General features: G+C 38.6%; 1 protein-coding gene across 1 annotated transcript in view; it reads left to right on the top strand.

Annotated features, from left to right (window-relative positions):
- The window catches only part of CLVS2 (clavesin 2), a 55,823-nt gene extending 33,390 nt beyond the window's left edge, over nucleotides 1–22,433 (top strand). Inside the window, exons 3-5 of the mRNA XM_005487755.3 lie at nucleotides 7,591–7,701; nucleotides 10,183–10,403; nucleotides 15,124–22,433. Coding sequence (XP_005487812.1) covers nucleotides 7,591–7,701; nucleotides 10,183–10,403; nucleotides 15,124–15,211 — 420 coding nt within the window. The 3' untranslated portion in view covers nucleotides 15,212–22,433. The remainder of the gene's footprint in view (nucleotides 1–7,590; nucleotides 7,702–10,182; nucleotides 10,404–15,123) is intronic.
- Nucleotides 22,434–22,653: the final 220 nt, after the last annotated feature.

The following is a 22,653-nucleotide window of genomic DNA, read 5'->3' as shown; positions in this document are numbered from 1 at the left end:
GTGAATATTATGGTAGGAGAAATGGTATCTTTTAACTCAGTAACTTTCTGGCACTGAATAGCTATGCAGTGCTATTTGAAAACATGCATTTTTGCCTCTGTGCAGGATCTTTCTTCACCTTATCCATCAGCAGACCTGTGTGCCCCATTGCTTGGACAGGTTCAGATTAGCTTCTTGCAGATTTTGACAGAAGTCAATCCGGAACTGAAAATCCTTAGGCTGAGTCTGGTCCTAGGAAATTGTTAGCTGGAATGATATATGAAATTACATAGAAGATATAGGATTTGGTGTTTATTTACCCTGTTTGAGTTCAGGTTTGTACCTAAAATCAGTCTTGACATATGACTGTAAAACATGGGTCCTCCATGCAGGAATACTTTCTATTTCTCTTTCCCTACCTTCTTGTGAAAATTTTGAAAAGGGGCTGGAGAAGGTACGAGATGAATGGTTTTCTCTTGTGGATCATAGTAGTATCTTGATATCTCTCCCTGAATTGCTTTTTTATTTAATTTCTTCTGCTCCTCACTTTTATCTTATTTGTATGGTTTCTGCCTTGCCTTGTTTCTTTCAATCCCCCTCTTAACATTATCCTATAATATCCCTTTGTTCCCAAGTGCTGTTTAACCTGCTCATTTTTGAAAGTGATCAGGTACAAGGAAGGGGGGTGGTATCTGATAGCTACTAATGCTCCTCTTTGAAGTGTCCTCAGGCCTGTGGGAAGCTTTCTGCTTGATGAAAAGCATCCTGACAGTAATCCTGTGGTCAGCAGTTTGGCAGAGACCAGGGGCTGTTTGGACAGTCTCACTGACAAAAAGAGGGCAACTTTGGGACGGGGGTGGTACAAGCTGAGATGCTGGTGTGGCATTTCAGCTCTTGCTATGCAGTCTCTGGCCAAAGAGTTCTGCCTTCAGGAGCTTGGAGTATGGAATCCTTTAGGACAGTAATTTTCCACATTGTTTTTATTCCACCAGTATTATGAGAGTATTGCTACTGTATTTATTCACAGCAATTTGCAGTATAGTGTTTTTTTCTCTTTGTCTGTAATCTTAATCTAATAAGACACAAGCTGCCTGGAAAACAGACTTTTTTTTTCCCTATGAGAATTTGCATAGAAGAAATCACCATCTGATAATTGTCTATTGTAAAGAATAATTTTCATCACAGGGTAGAAAACAGAACAGAAGAACCTACTTCTACCCTCCTTCTTACTCTCTTTCTGGCTTTGCTTATTTGGAAAATAGCATCAGGCTGTGAAATTTTTTGAGTTCCCTGTTTTTAATATCTCACATTCCAAATTAAGTGTTAGAAAAGAGGCAGTGCTGATCGTTGAAAACAGTATTGTCCTTGAAAAACAGCATTTTAAATTTCTTCTTTAAAATTTAAGCCTTAATCTTCAAGGTTTATTTTAAAATAAACAAATAGGGCAAGGACCAATGTTTAAAACCCCAAGTCCCCTGTCAAAATGAAGAAACATTTGTAAAAGAATTTCCAATTTCTAATTAACACTTAAATAAGGTCAAAACCTTTTGAAGGTAATTTGTAAAGAAATAAAGTAACTTCTAATTAAAGTGAAGGTTTTGCATAAAATACTTTCTTTATCAAGCCCACCTAATTAAAAATTGGAGTGATATAATCCCTTTATCCAAACAGTGAAAGCACAAAATCTATGTAGGTTTTAAATTTTATTATATTTATATATAAGCATGCAGACACATACAGTCAAATGAATTTTAAATCCCACCTAATTAATTTAAACAATATATAATTTTTATGAGTAGCATGTGGAAATGAAAGGTGGAACACTATTTGAAATTAAAACAGATACTTCAATAAAAAAAGCAATGTTCTCACTGGATGGATACCACCTCTCTTCTCTTTTCATTCAACTTAACATATTTCTATATGAGTTGTAAGATAAAATGACTAATAGAAATGAAAAGGACTGCCAAAAGTCAAATTGCTTCATGGGAAGCTTCTTAGCCAAATGACAGCATCCAGTTCTTGATAATTAAATCTTATTTTGTAGGAATATCACTGAATGATGCAATTTGCCTTTAGGTACTGTCCTTTTGGTTGAACACAGTAACAAAAATGTATTTGGGCACTTTTTGTTTGTCTTAGAAATGGCTCAACATTGTGTAATAAAAATGAAAAGCTCAGACTAGGAGAAAACAGCATGTTAGTCTTACAGAGGGAAATCACTAGTGCAGCTGTTCCAGGGTCAAGCAAAATTTCACAACCTGAGACTTCTTTTTTGGATCTGAATCTTAAAAGCACCTTAACAGAGAGGTACAGAAGGAATGTCTCCTGTTGTTAGACAAGTTGAAGCTTAGCTTCTTGAGAGTTTACTAATTTTCTCAAAATGAGTTAGGGTGCCAGTCTTGTTGCATGTTTGGTGATTCAAAGCTGTCTACCAGCTTCCAACGAGCTTCCAATCTAGTTGTGTTCCTGGTCAGCTTTATCTCCTTTGTTTCAGTGTCAACAATGTCCTTTGTTTTGAAAGGTTCTTTCCTCACCTGTTATTTATTCTTCCCGGTGTGTTTAGCATCTGTTTCCTTAAAAAAATTCAACCCAAATTCTTTCAGATGCCAAATATTCACTTTCCAGTCTCCTGATCATCCAATCTCACCACTGGTTCCAGTCATGTCTTGAGCGTAGGTGATCAGTCTTGGCATAAAGTTTGTTTGAGGCATTGCAAGTCCTCATGTCATGGATGGATGCTGGCAGGAAGTTTGGTATTAGGAATGCCTTTTTCTTTCCTACCTTTGGTGGAAGTTGCAGTTTGGTAGGAAGATGGGTGTCCTTTCCTGATGTAGATGGCTGAGACTCTTGGTTCCTCTGGTAGTTCACCTCTTGGATAAGGATGTGAACTATTACTTCTAGTCAGATTCTTTTCTTTCCATGAGTTTCCATAGTTTCCTCTTTAACATACTAAAAGTGAAATTTAGTTGTGATGCCTTTTGTGGAAGAGAGAATGCTTCAGTTTCTTTCTAGTGGAGCTTTCCATTATGAAGATACAATTTTGGTGGTATCTTTTTTTCTCCCTGAAGTGTTTGACTTAGCAGAAAAGCTAAAAGAGGACTAATGTATTATCTTGAGGAGTAAGTCTTAAGTCACAGTTAAGATATTAAGTTTTGTATGCTTACTTTGAACTTGTGGTTTTTGTTATGAAGATACAGCTGTTGGAGTTTTGACTTTGTAACCTCTTGTTGTTTATAGATGCAACAGCCTGAATTCATCAGAGCGCTCAAGTGCAGCCTTAAGTAAAGGGCGTGAGCACATTCATTATGTTTGTCTAGACTGTCCTTTGAAGGATGTCTCTAGACTGTCTGCAAAAACAGTTTCACTGCGAAAAAGGACAGCAAACCCTCAAAAATAACCCCAGAACACACATGCCCAGGCAGTCTCTCTGTGTTAATATGTGGCAAGGTGTCCAGACCGTCTGTTTGCTGTAGATGTGCAGCACACTTTTAAGGCTCTGATGGCAATGGGCTGCCAAAGCACCTTTGGGCACACAGTGGACTCAGCAGTTTCTGAGACTACATTTGTAAAAGCTGTGCAAACAAATTTGGTTACACTACTGGGTTAGGTACAGCCTAGGTACAGCCTAGGAGGGCTGCATCATTTAAACTAGACTTCAGAGATTTTAATGTCGACATTATGCTCAGGGAGTGAAGAATGTTAAGAAGTTCTTTGATCTTTTGCATTTGGTAAAGATGGGTAATTTTTATTATAACAGTCCTGATACTATTAAGACTCATATTGGTTTTCAGTAGGAATTTGGCACTTTATTCCCATAAGTGCTGTTGAAAATGTCCTATACTGGTTTTGCTGTTACTGCCTGTGCTGTAAGAGTTCCTTAAGGCTAGAGTGGAGCAGGGGACCCTCGGTGAAACCCTGAGAGCTGGCTCAGGTGATGGCTGAGCCCAGCATAGGGTGGAATGTGGTGGCTGGCAAGTGGGAACCTGGCTTCTTTGTATGTGCCAAGGGTGGTAGCAGGCAATAGCAGCTGGGCCCTTGGAGAGAAAACTTGTAAAGATAGTTTGTGTAAATCATGTTTGGCAGAGAGAGTAGAACTGTGTGAGTGCACAGAACCATTTCACAAGAGTTGGAAACCCAGCGAGGGGTCATTCTGCGATACTGCAAGTGCACTGGTAGACCCCCAGTGCTGCTGAGAGTAGTGTAGGGGTGTGACTCTTCCTTGGCAGCCCACTGTTAATTGTCACTTGCAAGCTTTGTGTCACGGGGCCTGTGGTCTGGTAATAACTGCCTGCTTGTCTGTGTCTATGGCATGGCCATGTCACAAGCTGTGTTCGCCAGAGAAAAGAAAAAGTTACATTCTGCTGCTGAAGCAGAGGTTACAGTGAATGTGAAGAAAAATCCACCCGCTGTGTAGACATAATTAGTTCTTTTTTGCAGTTTGGTAATACCCCATCAGATTTATTACTTTTCCAGTCAGAAGCACAGCTCACTTTACAGCTGATCTCCATTTCTTACTGTTTTCTGGCAAGAGATTCCTTTTACTTAGAATTCATGTGATTCATGGGTTACAGGCTCATCTGTTGAAGTACAGTGTGTCTGCAGAGGCAGTTGTGACTGCCACTGTGCTTGTAACCTAATCTACATAAATCCCCAGAAGAATCACTGATTTGAAAGAAATTCCTACCTGCTCTTTATGTAAGGATGACCATCTGTCTGGCAAATCCCCATGTGGAAATCAGGTACATCTGAGAAGAGCAAGACAACCTTCTGACACCTGTTTCTCCAGCAGATGTAGTTGCTTATTCTGCTTTTTTATTTTTCAGCAGGTGCTTTTGAGATTTTCTTTTGGATCTACTTTCAGCAGCTTTTGAATACTAGTTTAAGCACTGTGTATAAAGCAGGATCATTCTGACCAAATCACCCTTTCTCTTTCTTGGCACAAATTTTCGGGGGTCCTAATTACACCTTAGGAACTGCTTCTGAATCTGGGCTCCTTGGTTCAGTCACAGAGACTGATAAATACCCATCTTCTTTAGTTCCAGAAAATGCTTTCAGAATTTCTGAGAAACACTGAAATAAACTGGCTTTTATGATCAAGTGGCATCGGATCATTCCACATATATTCATGATCCTCCATGTAAATGGTTTCCAAGATGCAGAAAAAGATGGTAGATGTGTCAAAGTGGTAGTTTTTAAGGATTATCTTTTTGTCTGCTGGAAATTTTGTATCTTTAAAAAGATACAGAGCATTCTGAGGCCACATTAGAATACAAATGCCGTTGGCAGTCTGCTCTGAATCTGTGTCTGTACATGCCAGTTTGCCTATTGAGATGTTCTTCTTCACAAATTATCCTCAGTTTCTGTGTGACTCTCAGCTCTGCTGAGATTTCTGCAGGTCTAAGTGTGTGCTCTTTTGTGCATGGTGTGCAGCATGGAGCACCTGTTTTCTTTGCTGGAGAACCAGCTGTGATAATCCAAATAAACACAACCTTCTTTAGATGAATTTTATCTCCTGTAACTAAAGGTAAAGGTGTCATCTGGTGATTTATCCTTCCCAAATAGATTTGTTGGATCACTATGATACAAACGTAATTTACTGCCTTTTGCACATCATAGCTGTGTCCTCAGAATGGTGTTTGGGGATTTACAATACTGAACAGGGTGAATTATGTATCAAATTACCAACCATCCTGTTTGACATTTAGTTAGTGCTGACAGGAATTGTGCATTTAGCAGAATGAGGCTTCTGCAGCAATCTTTTGATAGGATTGTTTTCTTTCAGAGCTGCTGTTTATCAAAAGTTTCTGGAGAAAAGCTGCAGAACAGACCATTGATTGTATTGACTTGTGCTCTGGCCAGCCAGATGTGAATAGTGTGTGTTGTGGTTGTCATCCTCCCTGTAAATTATTGTCAAGGTGCTGCCTCCTTGATGGAAAATCCAGCAAGCTGTGACAATTTGAAGGCAAGGTGTACCTTGCTGTAAAGAGCCCCTGGGTTAGGCATGCCTGACTGATGTGGATGGATCCTTGGAGAGGAGTAAGTGACTCTTTACTTTGTTATTCCCATAGGGCTAAACACATTTGCAGAGCTAAAGAGGTTCTGTGGATATGCAGACAATTGCACCTTTTCAAAGTATATTCCTATCTGGAATATGGAAGATTTCCTCCCTGCAGTTTCTGCTTGTCTTTTGTGACAGTTCTGGATTGGCTGGAATAGTTTATAATTCTTTTCTTGGCCATTTTGTTGTTGTGTGCTCTATGACCCTATGCTTCAAGTGGTGCTTTGCAGATTACATCGAGGCTGCTGGGTGCTTCTATAGGGCCTCCTGTCTTGTCTCCAGAGGAGGCAAATAGGTCTGTTAGCACAAAGCACTATGTCAGACCCTTTGATTGCCTCCTTTTGAGTCTTTGATCCCAGTGGCACAGACCTGAAGTTGCCTTTATTGCATCCACATAGGAGGAGGAAGAGGAGGAGATGTAGCTGGAAAGGATCTCCTTGTTTGTTACCTGTATGGTCAAACAGGAGCTGCTGCTGCTGCAGTGAGGAACCTGGTTGTGATCTAAGAGACTGCCATGGCTGCCTATGCTGTGTTTCCTGTTGAATTAAGCTTCAAATGAAAGCCATTAATTTAGGGAGTCTGTATAACTAGGAGAAGGTTCTTCACTGAGAAGGTTCTGACATAAGCCATGAAAACAAAAGGGAGCATGCATCAAGTGCTCCTGTTTGCACCTCTTTCCTCCTTCCTCAGTGGTGCAACTCTAGGAAACAGAGGAGTTGACTTATTGCATTGTTTGTGCATATGATCAACCAGGCAAAGACAAAATGAGGACAACACAAGGAATTTAGCAATTGTATTCCAGGACAGAGTGGCTGCCCTCCTGAAGCTGCCAAAGCCTGTGGCATATTCTCTCGACTTAGAAATTGAAAATGCATATCAGAATCTTCTCCTAGTGAGTTATCTGCCCCTTGTGATTTTCAGCAAGTAAAAAAGAAAAGCCATTGCTTCAATACAGATATGCTGTCCTTACATTTGAGTTCCCAGAAGGCCTCTGACTATGTGACAAGAATTACTGTCATGGATATTGCATAACGGTTTGTGCGTAATGTTTAATGCAGCCTCAGTTTTATGAAATATGGATAATATTGGAGACATTCTGAATAGTAGCTTAGATTTACACTTTCTTTTTAAGGAGGAGACAAGGGACATTTTTAGCACTCTTCAATGACATTGGAAGAGTTGAGATTGTTACTATTAAAAATGAATAAAATCCATAGAAGTGGAAAAGAGAAAAATACGTTGTATAGATGGATTATGGGCAAATCATAAATGTTTAAAGCATTTCTGGAGGTTAGAAATGCTGTGCCTTTATTTGAATAGCAAAGCTGTCTCAGCACACTTCTTCCACACTTACCCTTTCCAAGGTGTGTGGCTCCTTGGTGTGGAAAGTTGGAACTCAACTGAGAGGATGCAGTTTTGAATAATCTTTCTTGTTGTTAAAGGCTTATTATTAAGATGAAGGCATTCAGAAAAAAAAATGGTATTAGATGCATGTGCTACATATGTTAAGAATCAGCTCAAATTTTGTGTATTTGTTTTGTGGCACACAGGACAGCTTTCCAGCTCGGTTTGGAGGAATACATTTCGTCAATCAGCCGTGGTATATCCATGCCCTCTACACAGTTATCCGGCCCTTTCTGAAGGAGAAGACGCGAAAAAGGGTATTCTTCTTTTTAATTGTCCATTTCCTGGCAGCTGTCATCAGCAGATGCATCATACTCTAATAAAGTAGATTAACATGAGATATCAGCTTGCTATTAGTGGAAAATGTTTAAATGTATCTGTGTTGTACAGGGTACCTTCAACTGTCTTAGGAACTTATACAACCTTATCCTTTAAGGACCCAATCAAGCAGCGCACTTAAATGTATTTTAAAATGTAAGCGTATGCTTGCTCCTGGGGGTTATATTAAAAAATACTACCAACATTACAGTTTCTTTTAAGATAGTATTCAATTCAGTTCTGTTCAATTTCTGTTAAAATTATTTGTGTCTTTCTTTTAAAAACAGAGTTAGTGACTACAAAGTCCTTTCCTAGTGTGTTTTGCTTGACATTAGCATGAGCTAAAATACCCAGCTGGCATCTAGTAGTATTAGATTGCAAATACTAATTTGAATGAAAACCAATAAAAGGGAATTTGTGTGCATGCATCTGTGCATAAGCATGAGCAGCCTCCGAGATGTTACTGAATTTATACCATTTGCATCAGTGCAATTAAATTAGAGCTTGGTGGTGATAGCGTATAGAATGATATTATTTCTGTAACAGGAAATTTGTCATCCAGGAAAACACAATCAACATCGTGTTCAATGGCACTACAAAGAACATGATTATTTTTTTTTCAATGGAATCAGCTCCTTAAGCAGCTCTGTATTTTTTCTCCTCAAACACACTCTGCAAGGCCACAATGATCCTTGGTGTTGAGCTGTTTTTTACTGACAGATTATGCTTGAGAGGCCTCTGGTATTTACAGATTTTGAACTATAGATCACAAAGCCTTTTATGTAATATCTGTTATAAATATGCAAATGAAGCCCCATTTTGCAGGATTCAGTTGCACTCAGTTGGCTGCAGCTTCTGCAAAGAACATTGTAGTGCCAGATATGTCTGAGGCCTTTTCAACTCAAGTGCTGCATATGCATAACAAGCGAGTAAAGTGCAGCTCATGGGAGGGTTACAGCATTAAAAATAAGTGGCAAGGCAGTTGAACATGGAGGCTTATCAGTTAGCATCTAAATTTTTATTTAGACACCTGAATCAATGGCATATATTTTCAGAAATGCTGACTTTTTAGAACTGTTTTTTTGTCAATACCAAATACCTATAAAGAGTAGTCAGGTGGTTAAATATTGACTTAGAGTTCTAAACTTAGTGTCAAAATGTGAAAGTTATGACCAGCACATAAAATTTAAAATCAGCCTTAAAATATTATTTGATGCAGAACAAATGATTGGGGAAAAAGCTCTTCAACCCAAAAGAATTCTCTTAATATTTTTTTAATCAGGCTTATTATTTATCTGTTGTTTTTATCCTGAATTTTTATGTGTTTTTTAATTTTTCATATAGATTTGCAAGTGATAGTTAAAGTCAGATAAATGCAGAACTAGTCATATATAAAAACAACTGCTAAGAAGTGAAACACTTAGCTGTAAAGGCACCATAAAGCAAATAACTTTCACCAGTAATAAATGTTCTTTCACAAAAAGATAAATTCCTTTATGAGATGGAAGAAAATCATTGGTTTTGCACGGTCATATTAACTTTCCTGAGTCCACAGCTGATTGGAAGGTGGTCTTAAGTAAGCAATAAAAGACAAGAATATATTTGGTCTTTTTCTTTCTGCCTTTTGAATTTAATTCTTATAAATCATGATAAGGGTATACCTGCCCAGAAGAGTCCCTGCAAGGTGAAGTGGAACATGAAAGATCTCTGAGGGGAAACACTAAAGTTAAACATTAAATACAAGTATTCATATCACACCATATTCATATACAGATATATAAGTGTAAAGTATATATGAATATCAGTCTACCAAAACATTGATGGGAAATATCAAATAGTCCATCAGCTATTCCCTCAGTGTTGTTACACTGGTTGCCTATTATTACTTACTTCGTGTATTGTCAAGTATAAATGGCAACTATTGGTAAGACTAGATTAAGGAGGAAAATATTTCCAGCACTGTTATCATTAAACTGCACAATTTTTCTTATTTATAGAATTCATGGCTACATTCTGAAAGGTAATATATATTCCTTGTTGTATATGGTGAATATTATTTTTATTCATTTGTTATAATCTTGATTTATTCACTTAATTCACAGGATTAGGGAGAACAATTGGCAAGAGATTAACAAGGCAGTTTGTCTTGCTAATCTAATATTCTGTCCATCTAGCTACCAGACACCAGTTCTTACCCTTTCCCTGCATACATTTTAAGTTATTTATGCTTAACCACTTTGGAGATTTATGAACACAGTATGACCATGCTTAAGGCAGAGATGATGTGTGCCTTCCTCTGCTAGCCCAACACAATCAGAATTATTAAATTGTACAGCATCCTTCAAATAATGATGATGTCATTTGGGCTTTGATGTTTTTTGGTGATACCCCTGTGTTTTTACCTGCCTGCCTACGTACAGATATTCCTGCATGGTAACAACCTCAACAGCCTGCATCAGCTCATACACCCTGAGATCCTGCCTTCAGAGTTTGGAGGAATGTTGCCCCCCTACGACATGGGCACGTGGGCACGAACACTGCTTGACCATGAGTACGATGATGACAGTGAATGCAATGCAGACTCCTACAACACTCCTGCAAAGGACATAGAAAAGGACCTCTCTCCCAAATCCATGAAAAGGTGAGTTAAAGGTACTGATGTCTTCTAGTATTGCCATAAGGTTAACATTTGCCTTCATCCTTTATGAAGCTGTAGGTAGTTCAGTCTATCATATAGGAAGACAATTGTTTTTTTTTTCTTTTTCTTAAAAAGCTCTGTGTTGATGAGAGATCATGGCTGTGATTATTACACGTGTGAGTTGTGAACTCAGTGCAGCTGATTTTTTCTGTGGTGCCATATAGGTTGTGTACACAGCACTGTCTTTGGAATAAGCTGCTATCTCAGCTCAGCCTACAGTACTTATTAGAGAAACAATGCTAGCTGGAGTGAGCCTCTGTGCAGAGGGTAAATTTGGAGCAATTATCTTTCTGGGTGGTGATGTTAGCTCTTATCTTCCTCTATCTCATAGCCCACTACCTGGTATCCTATCTACCAGCCTGTAGGTGCCAGGACATTTATGGCATCTGGACCTTCAGTCACAGTGACTGCATGCCTGAGAAAATTTGAGGAGAACCAGGATCAAAATCAGTTTGATCCTGTGCCAATTGTTATTTCAAGTCTGGTAAAGATTCTGGCATTCTGATATTCTTCTCTTTGAGAAGGTGCAGTGTAATTTCTTGCTGCATTTTGCCATTCAAAGTAAAGTATAGGAAGAGCTTAGTTACCTCTCCAGTAGCTATGGAAGCAGTGAGGTCATTAACTTGGAAGGAGTGAATCTGATCCGAGCTTGCCGGGCAGTAGGAGAGAAAAGGGTAAAGATTACAACTATGATAGAAAAGGTAGAAAGGGCAGCAGAAGGGCAGCAAAAGTCAGAGTGCAGCTTATAAGGGACAGGCCTAACAATGGATCAGAAAATAGAAAACAAGGCAGAAACCAATATATAAAGTCATTAAAATTAAGTTAGGATATGCTAGGCTGAGAACTCAGTTTCAGAAGATGGCATGTGATACAGAAGGGAAAGAAATTCTGGAAAAAGATCAAGCAGGATAAAATATTTTCAGATTTCTCATCCAGGAAGATTATTTTGCCTGGAAAATATTGCCTAGACTGGGAAGGACGGTGTGGTTTAAAAGAGAGTTATTTTTGTGGAAATAGAGGAGAAAACATAAGATTGTTATAGGAAATTAAAAAAAAAAAAGAAAAAACCCAATGAAGTTTAAGGACTTTGTTGTTGAAAAAGCCTCCACTTTACTGAAAGGGGGAAATAGCAAGAAACTGGATAGGAATGAGCTAGGACAAGAAGTTAAAAAGGGTTCTGAAACTGTATGACAGGGCTGGTGGAACGGCTGCAAACCTGTTCTCAAATTCCCAGTGAGGGAGCTATGGCCATAAATTCCCAGAGCCTCCAAAATCCCCAATGCCCAGATATAGGAAGCTAGAAATGTGTAACTAACACAATTAATGGAGAAAATGGGACAGAGAAAAAGAGCCAGGAGAGGGGAAAGGTGAACAGTGCACTTCTGTATGATTTGCACATAATACAAGAATTATGAGACAACAGAGAAGCTGTCTTAGACAGAAGGATGGAATTAAGGAACTGAAATGCAGAAGTCTTTCTGCTGTAAAATGATGTTGTGAGAGTAAATAACTTCATCCAAGGGTGCAACAAAATAAAATATGAGAAGGTCTGTAACAAGTCCTTTTGAAGTATCCTGTTTGTAGCAGAGTTTTCCAGATTGTCCTGGGCAAGAATATTATTAAGTGGAAAAGCAGTGAGTTGACCAGATTCTTCATTCTTTCTCAAATAATTTTTATTCTCATTTAACTTGTTCTTGAAAAATCTTTTCATACAGTATTACACTTCAGTGTAAGCTTCAAATTGATATTCTTTCATTCTGGTTGAACTAACACAGTAGGAGACCTAGTGCAGAAAATAAACATGTTGAAATCTGTATCTATATAATATGCTAAAATTTGTTCACCTTCTATGTATTCTTTCTCAGTTAGCATGCCTCCAGCATCTGCTGGAATCCCTGTTCCCTGCTGCTGGACAGAAAAAGTACTAAGTAGACTTACTGTACTAATACTAAGATTGACAGAAAGTCCCAAGACTTCAGTGTACTAAATGCACAGACTCTGCTAAGGCAGGAATTGAAAAGTTACAATAAAAAAGATAAGCTCTATTTCATTAAACAATAAATTTAACTTGTATTCAGCAACTGATGGGTTGTTTCTCTCAGTTTAAACCCACAGTCAGTAAATGTTAGTCCATAACATTTTAACATAAAAAAAAATGCTAAGGCAATGAAAAGTGCTTAGCTTAGAACAAATTTCACAAGCATCTAGCAGCTCTCCGACAATTATCTTGTTTAATTTGGCTTACCATTTTAAAATTAGTTTACTTCCTGAAAGAATGTCTTTCTAAAACCAAACTGCTACTAAGAATTCATATCTTTCTTACCCCCCATTTCTTTTTGTCCCCAATGTAAACCACTGACATTCCTCCAGATCTCCTTGAATTTTTGGTGAATTGGATGACCTCCCCTTGAAAGGAAGGTTGACTGGGAGGAGGATGATGGATATAAGGAGGAATTAATGCCACCTGTAGCACAGACCTCTGGGGAGAACTTGTTTTTGTCACCTGGCACCATTGCAGCAGCCTCAGCAGTCAGGTTGAGCCTGTGGCAGTGTTCACCCATGGCTGTCATCCTGAGGCACCCAGATGGAGACCTGCATCCTCCTCTCACCTAACCCAGCAGGGCAGGTGTCTGTGTTGATAAACTTTGCAGAGGAGCTGTGGTTTGGTTCCTCACCTCTGCAATGGGACTTTGTAGTATAACTCAGACCCACTGTGTTTTCTCAGACTGTATTCAGTAATGTGTGCAAATTTATCTGGGAGATGTAGGCAGAAGAGAAGGAGCTATAGACTTAAACAAATGTTTTTCCTTTCACATACCTTCATTTGTGAGTTGCTGCTGATGAAGCATGACAGTAAATTTCTGTTTAAAACTGAGTGAAAACTATATCTCCTTCTTCAAGGCTTTTGGGCATCTGAGTTTACAAACAATAGATCAGGATTCGTGCAGTTGGATTTTCACACCTGCCTTGGCACTGGGGGCTTTGGAGGCCCTGGGAATTTATGGCCAAAGTTTCCTCACAGGGAGCTGGAGGCCAGGTTTGCAGCCATTCCAGCTGCCCTTTAGCTCTCCCCAGATGAGAACTGGAAACCCTGTCTGCTCAGTCACTGGCAGGCAAGGAAAAGGCTCAGTTTCAGCACTTAGCTGGCAAACCTTTGAAGTTAATTTGCTTCCACAGCAATTTTTATCATGATGAACTGGATTTTCCATGAGTGCAGCTTTCCACCAGCAAATTTTCAATCAGCTTTGCATTGGCACGGTACGTTGTGAAGATTTTTAAAAAAACGTTTTTAATTCACTGGTTTAGTTTTCTGCCTGAGGCACTGACTAGTGTTCAGGATAAGTATTATTGTACACTCTAATTTAAAAAGTTTAAATTATGCTTATCACAAGAGAGATGATAATATTTTTAAAGCTAATTTTCTTGATTTTAGTATTAGTATGAGAATGGGATAAATATTATTAGAAAATATCCTTGTGTCTAAAGTTTTCAACAGAGCTTTAGGTCAGATGTCTTTCATGTGTTTTTGTAACCTTTCTTTAAATTTTTTTTGAAAGACTTCATCAGCCCCATTCATTGGTTTCACTGGAGGATGCCAGTTTATAAGAGGGAGGAATTGAATGCATATGCTTATCTTAGGAAAGGTTAGAATTTGTAAAGTTTTTTCTCTGCACTGTAGCCCTCTAAATGAGTAAATCTGTGGCAATGCTGCAGGCTCAGTGTACTTCCACTGATCAAAAATAAATGCCTGCATTGTAGAGATGCACACATGCTCTTCAGTCATCTCAAATCTTTACAGAAGGAAAGAGAAGGAGGCATTTCCTGCTTGAGATTTTTCTCACTAGAGGAAACATCTAACCAGGGCTGCAGTTACTCAGCTCATCCAAAAGTGGCTGCTTTTGGATGAGCTGTGCCATGGCTGATGTGAGACCCCATCTTAACACTCCGGGCTTTGTTTTCAATGGAACATTTTCATTTTGCTGGAGACTCAGTTTTCCTCTTTGCCTCTCACATATGGCTGTTGCAGGGCCCTGGTATCATGTTATGCTTCTGGGCTGAATCAGAGAATCTAGAGAAATTTTACAATCATCAGTGAATTTGCCCTGACCTGTTCAGTTGAGCTGAAAAGTGAGTTTGTGCTGCTTCAGAAATCCTGCTAACCATGGCACCATTCCTAGGTTTGACTTAGGATCTCGCGCTGTTGAATTAAGATGCTATTCAGAAAAGGAGCAACCTGTGCTTCCAGCTAACACATCCTGCTAATTGCAATGTGTGATTAGCCAGCTGGGTGGCTGAATTGTACCTTCTTTGTTATACAGCCCACTGCTGTATAACCTTCTGGTGAGACAGTCAGTGCTTAAGTCACTACAGAGGACAGCTCAGCTTGCTCTTGTGGGTGGAGGATACTCCCTGCTTCACAATTTCACTGAAGAGAGAATCCACTTAATTCCACATTTTGCTCCCATATTTCCAGATCAGCACTGAACCCTGTTATCCCTCTATGAGGGTATTTCCTGATGATTTGCAATGATCAGATGCTTGGGTAATGCTGTACCCTTGTTTTTAAACCTTGACAGAAATTAAAATAAACAAAAGAAAGCTGAGATTTACCCTCATTTGTCTTGATCTAGAAATGTCACATAAACATGTTGTCCCTCTGCAGGTCTCAGTCAGTTGTGGATCCTGGGGTGCTGAAACGCATGGATAAGAATGAGGAAGAAAACATGCAGCCCTTGCTTTCACTTGACTAACAGTTTTTGAGCATTGGACATGAACTGAGGTGGAAGGCACTGCCTCTCAGCAACAAGAAAATCACTGGGAAAGAGTGTAACAGCTGGAACCCTATTTACTCGTGTTAATGTAGCATATTGGCAGCAGGTGTTACTATTCTGCCTGAATTCTGGAAGCCCTTTGGTGAAAAAGAAGTGGAGAAAAAAAGAAAATTAAATAAAATAAAAAAAAAGGAATCAATAATTTATTCTGTAAGTGCCAACTTGTTGTAAATACAATATAATCCTCCAATTTTACTTTGTAAGTTATGATAAACAAGTGCTATGGAAATGAGTGACTACTAAATATGTCAGTGAAATGCACCATAAAAAAGAGAAGAAAACGTGTGTGTTCTCACATGCGCACACACATGCACAGAGAGAAACATACTGAGCAAAGAAAAACATCAAAGGCAATTAAGAGTTGTCCTTCCCATGGGAAGCCAACTAGTATATTGACTACTGGATTTCTTTCTGCAGTGATCACATAGTGTGCTAAGATAAAGAGGGACTATAAGTGCTTGGGAGATGCTGTTTCCTAACTGTGGGAATTGGTTTCTCAAATAACACTAGGGTCTAGGATTGGTATTTAGCATAAACAATGTGCATTGTGAGAAAGATCACAGGTGAACTGGAACCAAGTCTTGGATAGCTTTGTCATTTAGCTGTATAGGTCTCTGAGGTTTCATCCCTAGCTTTTCATTTACACAAGTAACCTGGATGGTACCCTAATCTGGGTGTTGTCATGTGGGACACACTGGAGTTACTTCTCTTGCATTTTGGGTGCACATCAAGGATCTTTCCAGAACTCTGTTCTCCCTTGGAGTGAGACATTAGTCCACTAACTACAGTGGAATAACCAGTACCTGAAATTAAAGCCTGGCAGCAGAGGTTAGTCACTGAATCCTGTGCACTGGGAGACTGGATACATATATATATATATTTTTACCAATCTCTGACAAGCATACAAGGTGACATTGTTAGATAAGTATATTTCATTGACAGTTTATACAAGAAATCATACCTATTCAATGTACTTAGATATATTATAGATTGTATATTGAGACACTGTCATTATTAATATAGTAGAACTTTCCATAGATCAACAGCATCCCACTCCAAGCCAAGATTAATATGAATAAGTTTTAGTCAAACATCTCAGCCTATAGTTTGGGACACCTTTGTTTTCGTTGTAGTGTAACTGTATATACTGAACATGTGCCATAATAGAGAAATACATCTTACCTCAAAAGGGCAACAGTTTTCACTAGGGATTGGGTAAATCTGCTGAAACATAGGGGCTGTGTCATCTCTGTGTGCTGGCTGATGTGTGTGCAGCCAGTGGCGTGCTGAGGCGAGAATATAATTTCTTATTAGGACTTAGATTGACAGTCAGAGTGGGAAGACACACAGGGTGCCCAGCAAGACATCTGAATAACTAAAGGCATTGTAAGAGCATGTTCAGGCAGTGCAGGGATTAGTTATGAAAACACTGACCACACTGGAGGTGATAGTTCACAGCAACCCTGCCTCCCGAGTGCTAGAGTTTAAAACATTTCTTCCATCACTCCAGTGATAGGTGAAGTTTCCAAGTTACTGATTGTAGGTCACCTTTTCTCATCCAGGATGATTACAGCTGTAAGATTTGGTAGGCTGAGATTAGTTAAGAGCGGAGAGTGAGAACTTGAAAGTCTGTCGTCTCGAGTTGAGCTGTAACTCCTGTGGTGGCAGCTCCAGCGTTTCTCAGGGCTGAGAGGACCCTGACTCTTCCAGCATCACCCTTGATTAGCCCAGGCCAATCACAGATAAAGCTTTCCTACTTCACAGGTCATTAGCAGCACTGATAAATAGTGCATGCCCTAATATGCCATCAGCCTGCAGGAACTTATCTGAACAACTCATTGCCTTTCTGCTTTCCTAATTCTGTTTTCATGGTATGTGTTAGGAAATGCAGAGAGGAAAGATATGGAGCCTGAACTTCTTATCAGTCTGTTCTAAAAGTTGTCAGTAGTAAAACTGTCCTAATACTACTTCTGTGGTTTGAGAGACTTGAAAAAATGATCAGTTCTTATGTACTCTTTTATTCAGTTTCATTTTTCACATTCCTTGTAAAATCATGCTGTAAAAGTGAGATGCGTCTCCAGTATTCGCGTAAGTGCCATTTTTGAATGTATGTTATATATTTCCGCACTTCTGGTTAGTAGAATAGTATATTGCCATGGTTATGATTTAAAAATTCTTATCAGATAAAACTAAAACATCAGTAGAAATGTTTTCCTTATAAGGGCTTCAGGATTTAGTCAGTACTCCACATTTATACAAGCTGTGACACAGTGGTGATCAAAATCTTCACGGATCCTTTTACATACATGGGCTGGACTGGTGTAAGACAGCAGAATGCTGATTTCAGAGTACACCACCTGTGTGATCACAAAATGCAAATCTGTTCCACTGTATGAAGCTTGGAATTTGTTTTGAAGCTTATAAATTTTTGTTTGAAAATCCTTTATTTGTGCACTTAACTGTAATTTATTTAATATTTTCTGATGTCTGATTTCAATTTAAGGTAATGAGTATGAATACATTTTTTCCAGAAAGTGAAAGTAGGATATATTATGATTTTGTGTAACTGGGACCTCATCTTTCAGTAAGAACAAAATTGCTTTTTCAATAAGATCCTCTCTCTTGAAGAGTTGGGCTACAGGTCATCTTGGCTGCAGCTTTTATTTCACTGAATCAAATTCTGACAGTGGTAATTGCGATTGTGACATTGAAAAAGAATATGGAAATGGGTAAAAGAAATAAATATATTTTACCTGCTCTCACTATTCTTTGAAGGCATTTCTCTTTTATGTATCAGGGTACACAAAGGTTCCACCTTTCTTGTAGAAAATCTTTATAGGTAGTTCAATTTTTATTAGATGAATTTGGACTGAAAACTTTTTTCAATCTTTATTATCATAGGAATTGCTGTCTAATTTTTATAGCAGAATTGAAGTGCTAAAACCAGAATGCACATGCTTGGGAGGAACACCTCTTAATTTCTTACCTTTCTTGTGTATTGGGTAGAATAAAAACTTGTTGTAATTATGCATGCTGATATGCATATAAAAATATCCTGCAATATAAGGAACTTAGTGCAGAAACTGGATATACCTGTCCAACTATGTAAAAAAAAAAAAAAAAAGGAGAATTAAAAAAAAAGTGTAAAAATTGATGGCTTTGGGCTTTTTATAAGATCTAAAAATATCCTCTTACATAATGACTTTTCCAAGACTCAAATGTTTAAAAATATATGGAAAAATTATGGAAACTTCCATGACCAAAATCTACTTGTAATTGGAGATGTCATTAGACTCTTGGCTTTATAGAGACAGGTAATCAGACCCACTAAGCTCCAACAAATACACAGACTCCCTCGCAATAGTTATTAGTTGTAAAATAGTTTGAGATGTCTTTACAGAAATGTAAATTTGCTGTATAGCATATTTAAGAAGATGTTTTGCACTCTACAAACATGCTATGCCTAGTCACAAACTGAAAACAGAATTAAAGAAAAGAAGAATAAAAGGGAACTGAAGAGGTCACTGATATGTGGAGGAGCAGATTCACTTTAATGTCGCTCTCTAATGTTTTAGCTCAGTACCTTGCATGGAATGCTCTTTGTATTATTTAATCACAGTCACAGCCAAGCCTAAGCACATTACCTGACAAAATTGTAACCTGACAGTATTTTGTTCATGTCTTTTATTATTTTCCTGTTCTGTTTGGGAAATTAAAGTTTGTCAAGCATCATAAGAACTACCATTTAGCATTACTTGGAAAACACTTTGCAATAAGCTTTGGTCATATCCCTGTTATTATATTGTTTCTGTTACGTTTATTGATGTATGTATTTGTCAAGTTTTTTGATTAAGTCATGTTTGAAAGAGCATGCAAGAGAGAAAAAACCAAAACCAATCAGGCTTCAGGATTTTATTTAGAATAGTAAAATGGGATTTTAGGGGGAGTTTGGATTTTATAATCTTAAATTGCGTCTGGGGAATGTCCTGCTGAGCTATTAGCAGTGTTGGGTTCCAAGACAAATTTGGAAGATAAATATCAATGTGAAAGACAACAGCAAAGGTCTCAAAGCATTGTACTGAAGAAAACACTTAATCACATTGCTAGCTGGATCAGGTCCCTCTAAAGAAAGGTATTTTGCAAGTGGCCTGTGAGTGTGTGCCTCTGGTGGTAAGAATTGCTCTTTTGTCCACAAACTTCAAAACACTCTATGAAATTGAGAAAATAATCATCATCCCGTTTCTCAGGTATTAAAACAGGAGCACAGCGAGTTAGAGACATCTCTCAATGGAAAACATTTTTCTGTGTGGAAAAGATTGCACTGATCACTGAGTCTGATTTTAACAGGAGATGTGTCCCTGTTCTGTGTAAGAAGGTCTTACTGATGGTTCACTCATGTCTAGTTTCTTTAAACACTTTACCAAGAGACCTTTGCAAACCAGGGGTGATCTGCTTGCCTGTGGAGTTAAATCTGAGTGTACATTTAACCATTACTGCTGAGGAAATGGCAAAGAGGGTGTATGTCCTCCAAATGAAATACCTTTCTTCGCTGTCTCATTCTTGGAAAAAAAGGTAGTTTAATCCAAAGACTCCCACAAAATGAAATTTTCCTCATAAAGAAATCTGTCAGGGACAAAACAAGCTACTTATCTTCCCTTAAATATACAAGGAACATCAACATTTTGTTTAGAGGCATGCTCAGGTGACCCCAAATGAAAGTGCAATCTAGGTAGAGAGAATCCCATGTCCTGTATTGCCTTGTAACTTTGAATGATCCTGTGTCAAAATCTGTATTTAGCAGATCACCTTGGACATTCCTTTCAGTCTGCATTTCAGCTTCCAGTTGTGTAGGAATTTTTTTCCTATCAGCTTTTGGATCTTAATTTATTTCCTTCCTAGGTGCCTGTTGGCACAAAACAGCATTGATCCCTGTTGGATTGCATAATTTGCAAAGTCTTTTTTTTGTTGTTAAAAAATAACAACTTGTGCAGTGCTGGGCAGTGGTGAAGTTGAAACATGGGTGAGAAGTTCCCATTCGTTTGTCACTCCTCCTCTGGTGTTTTGTGTGTGTAAACTGCTTTGATTGATAAAAGACATGTTAACACTTGCATGGTATGAATTTAAAACTAGAGAAAAAAAATAAGTTTCTGCAGTGAGTTCAAAATAAGAATTGATCAGCTATTGCTGTGGAATCCAAAGCCAGGGGGAAGCACTGCACACAGGGGAAACAGAGAGACCTCCAAAGGAAGATGCTGACAATTCCTTGTGGTACACGTTTGTTAAAATGTGGCCAAAGGATTTTGTCTGCAGAGACTGTGGTCAGCCAGATCTGTTCTCTCTGAATCACTGGCTCACAGTAAGTCCTCTCAAGTAAAGGTTTGACAAAGCTTCCTTTTGTAGAGAATTCACTTCCAGTGAATTGACATATCTGTCAATTTGCAGTAGACAAATGGCAGGAGTTAATTAGGATTTTTATTTGATATGCAAATGCGGCTGTGATTCCTTAAAGAGGCTGTCGCATCATCAGCAACAAACAGCAGTGCCTAAAGGCAGGCATCTCAAATCAGGTCCCTTGGTTAATAAAAATTTAAGAGTAGAAAAAATCAAGAGGAGAGATAATAGAAGATGATAAAACACAATAATTAAAAAAACAAAACAGAAAAAAGCAAGCTTGCAGTGGAAAGCTGTATGAATGGCAAAAAATGATATGATAGAATTTGCATTAACACTTCCAAGTAATTAATCAGTAGCCTATTATGAGTCCACCCTCTACATTATGAGCAGAGTTTCCATTTTTCACATGGTTTACCATGTATGGCCACAATGGAGTTTCCTAAATCTTTAGAAAACGAGTTACCATGTAAATTAGTACGTGCTATAGTTGAGTTTGGGAATATAATTTAAGGGTCAGAACGAGACAGCAGAGACACCTGTAGATGGGTCCCAGGAATATAAGAAGTGCTGTGTCCTGCCTGAGTGAAGAAGTCACGGAAGGAGATAATGAAAAGGGCCCCATGGCTGTAAGGAAAGGTGGCAGGCCTAGGGAGAAAGCAACTTTAGGTATTTGGAGTGAACTGGTTAACCATTCTAATTATGAGGGAGGCTTTCACCTGCTCAGTAATATTAGAGAGGATTTACAAACCCCATGACGCATCTGTCATCAGGATGGAGAGATAACATGTTTCTCACTTTCCCACACAAACTCAGTTTGGATATATTTAAAGCTGATGCATATGCTAAACCTGAAGTGCCTCTGGTGCTGCTGTTTCCACAGTAGCTCTCAGGATGTGGGTATCATGTAGCATGCAGGAGCTGGAAGGGCAGAGCCCCCCAACCTGTCCATAGGAAGAGAAGAGAGGGATGTATTCTGCAAAACCCTGCAGCAGAGAAAATTTTTTGGGAGAATTCAGTGCTTGCTCAAGTTGCAGCCTGTCTTGCTCTGACATCAGTATCAGCACCTGCTCTGTGGAAAGCTGAGAGTGGAAGTGGTGTGGGAATCTCCCCTGCAAACCTCTGTGTCTTGTGCTAATTATGCAGCCTTGGAGCTGTGGCTGGTGATCTGTGTCCTGTGTGTTTGAACAGTGCTGCTGGTGGTGTTAATTGTAGCCATTAGTCACTCAGAGCAGAGATGATGTAAAGGAAACTGACAACTTTAAGCATTACACTTAATGCCTAAGAATATTAAATTGGTGATTGTTACAAGTAATGCCTGAGATTATGATAACTTAAAGACTTCCAGGGTTTGGTTGCATTGTATCCTTGATAGGACTTAGTGTAAAATCACTTTCCTTTAAGTATGGTTGTCTCTGGCTTTCACATGCATTTTTGATGCAGCAGTGGTAAAAGGAATGAAACAGTAGGAAATGAAAATTTTCTAAAGCATGAATATATTCAGAGTGGCACATTTAGATTACCTGACAATAATAAGAAAAATTGTTTTGCAGTTTTCTAGTGTTCAAGTTGAGGATAATGGCTCTTTTAAATAATTTGCTTCTCTAGCTCTTTCACCGTAAGGATTGCTGTGTGAAATGTGCTCTGCAAAACATTCCCAGCTTTTCATCCCTTCTCCTACCCTCTTGTGTTCAACAGCATCCTGTCTTCTGTGTGTGCTTTATTCTATGAATAACTGAAGGAAAGAGTAGATCTTGAGGACCAGCATTTGAAATATTCTCCTTCTAAAAATCTCTAGTTTACAGGGTGAGATGGAAAATGAGACCAAGGCCAACCACATCATAAAGGAATACAAAACAAGAGAGTCTGCCTAGAAGTGTAGGTGAAACTACTCTCTTGATTTAAGATGTTACCTTCCCTGACTGTTAGTTGTCACTCTTCACACAGGAACTGCTGCCCCAACTTTTAAT

The sequence above is a fragment of the Zonotrichia albicollis genome, chromosome 3 (genome assembly GCF_047830755.1).
Source record: "Zonotrichia albicollis isolate bZonAlb1 chromosome 3, bZonAlb1.hap1, whole genome shotgun sequence".
NCBI classification, from domain to species: Eukaryota; Metazoa; Chordata; class Aves; order Passeriformes; family Passerellidae; genus Zonotrichia; species Zonotrichia albicollis.
Note: the sequence above shows the minus strand (reverse complement) of the source record. Positions and strands in the feature narration are given on the sequence as shown.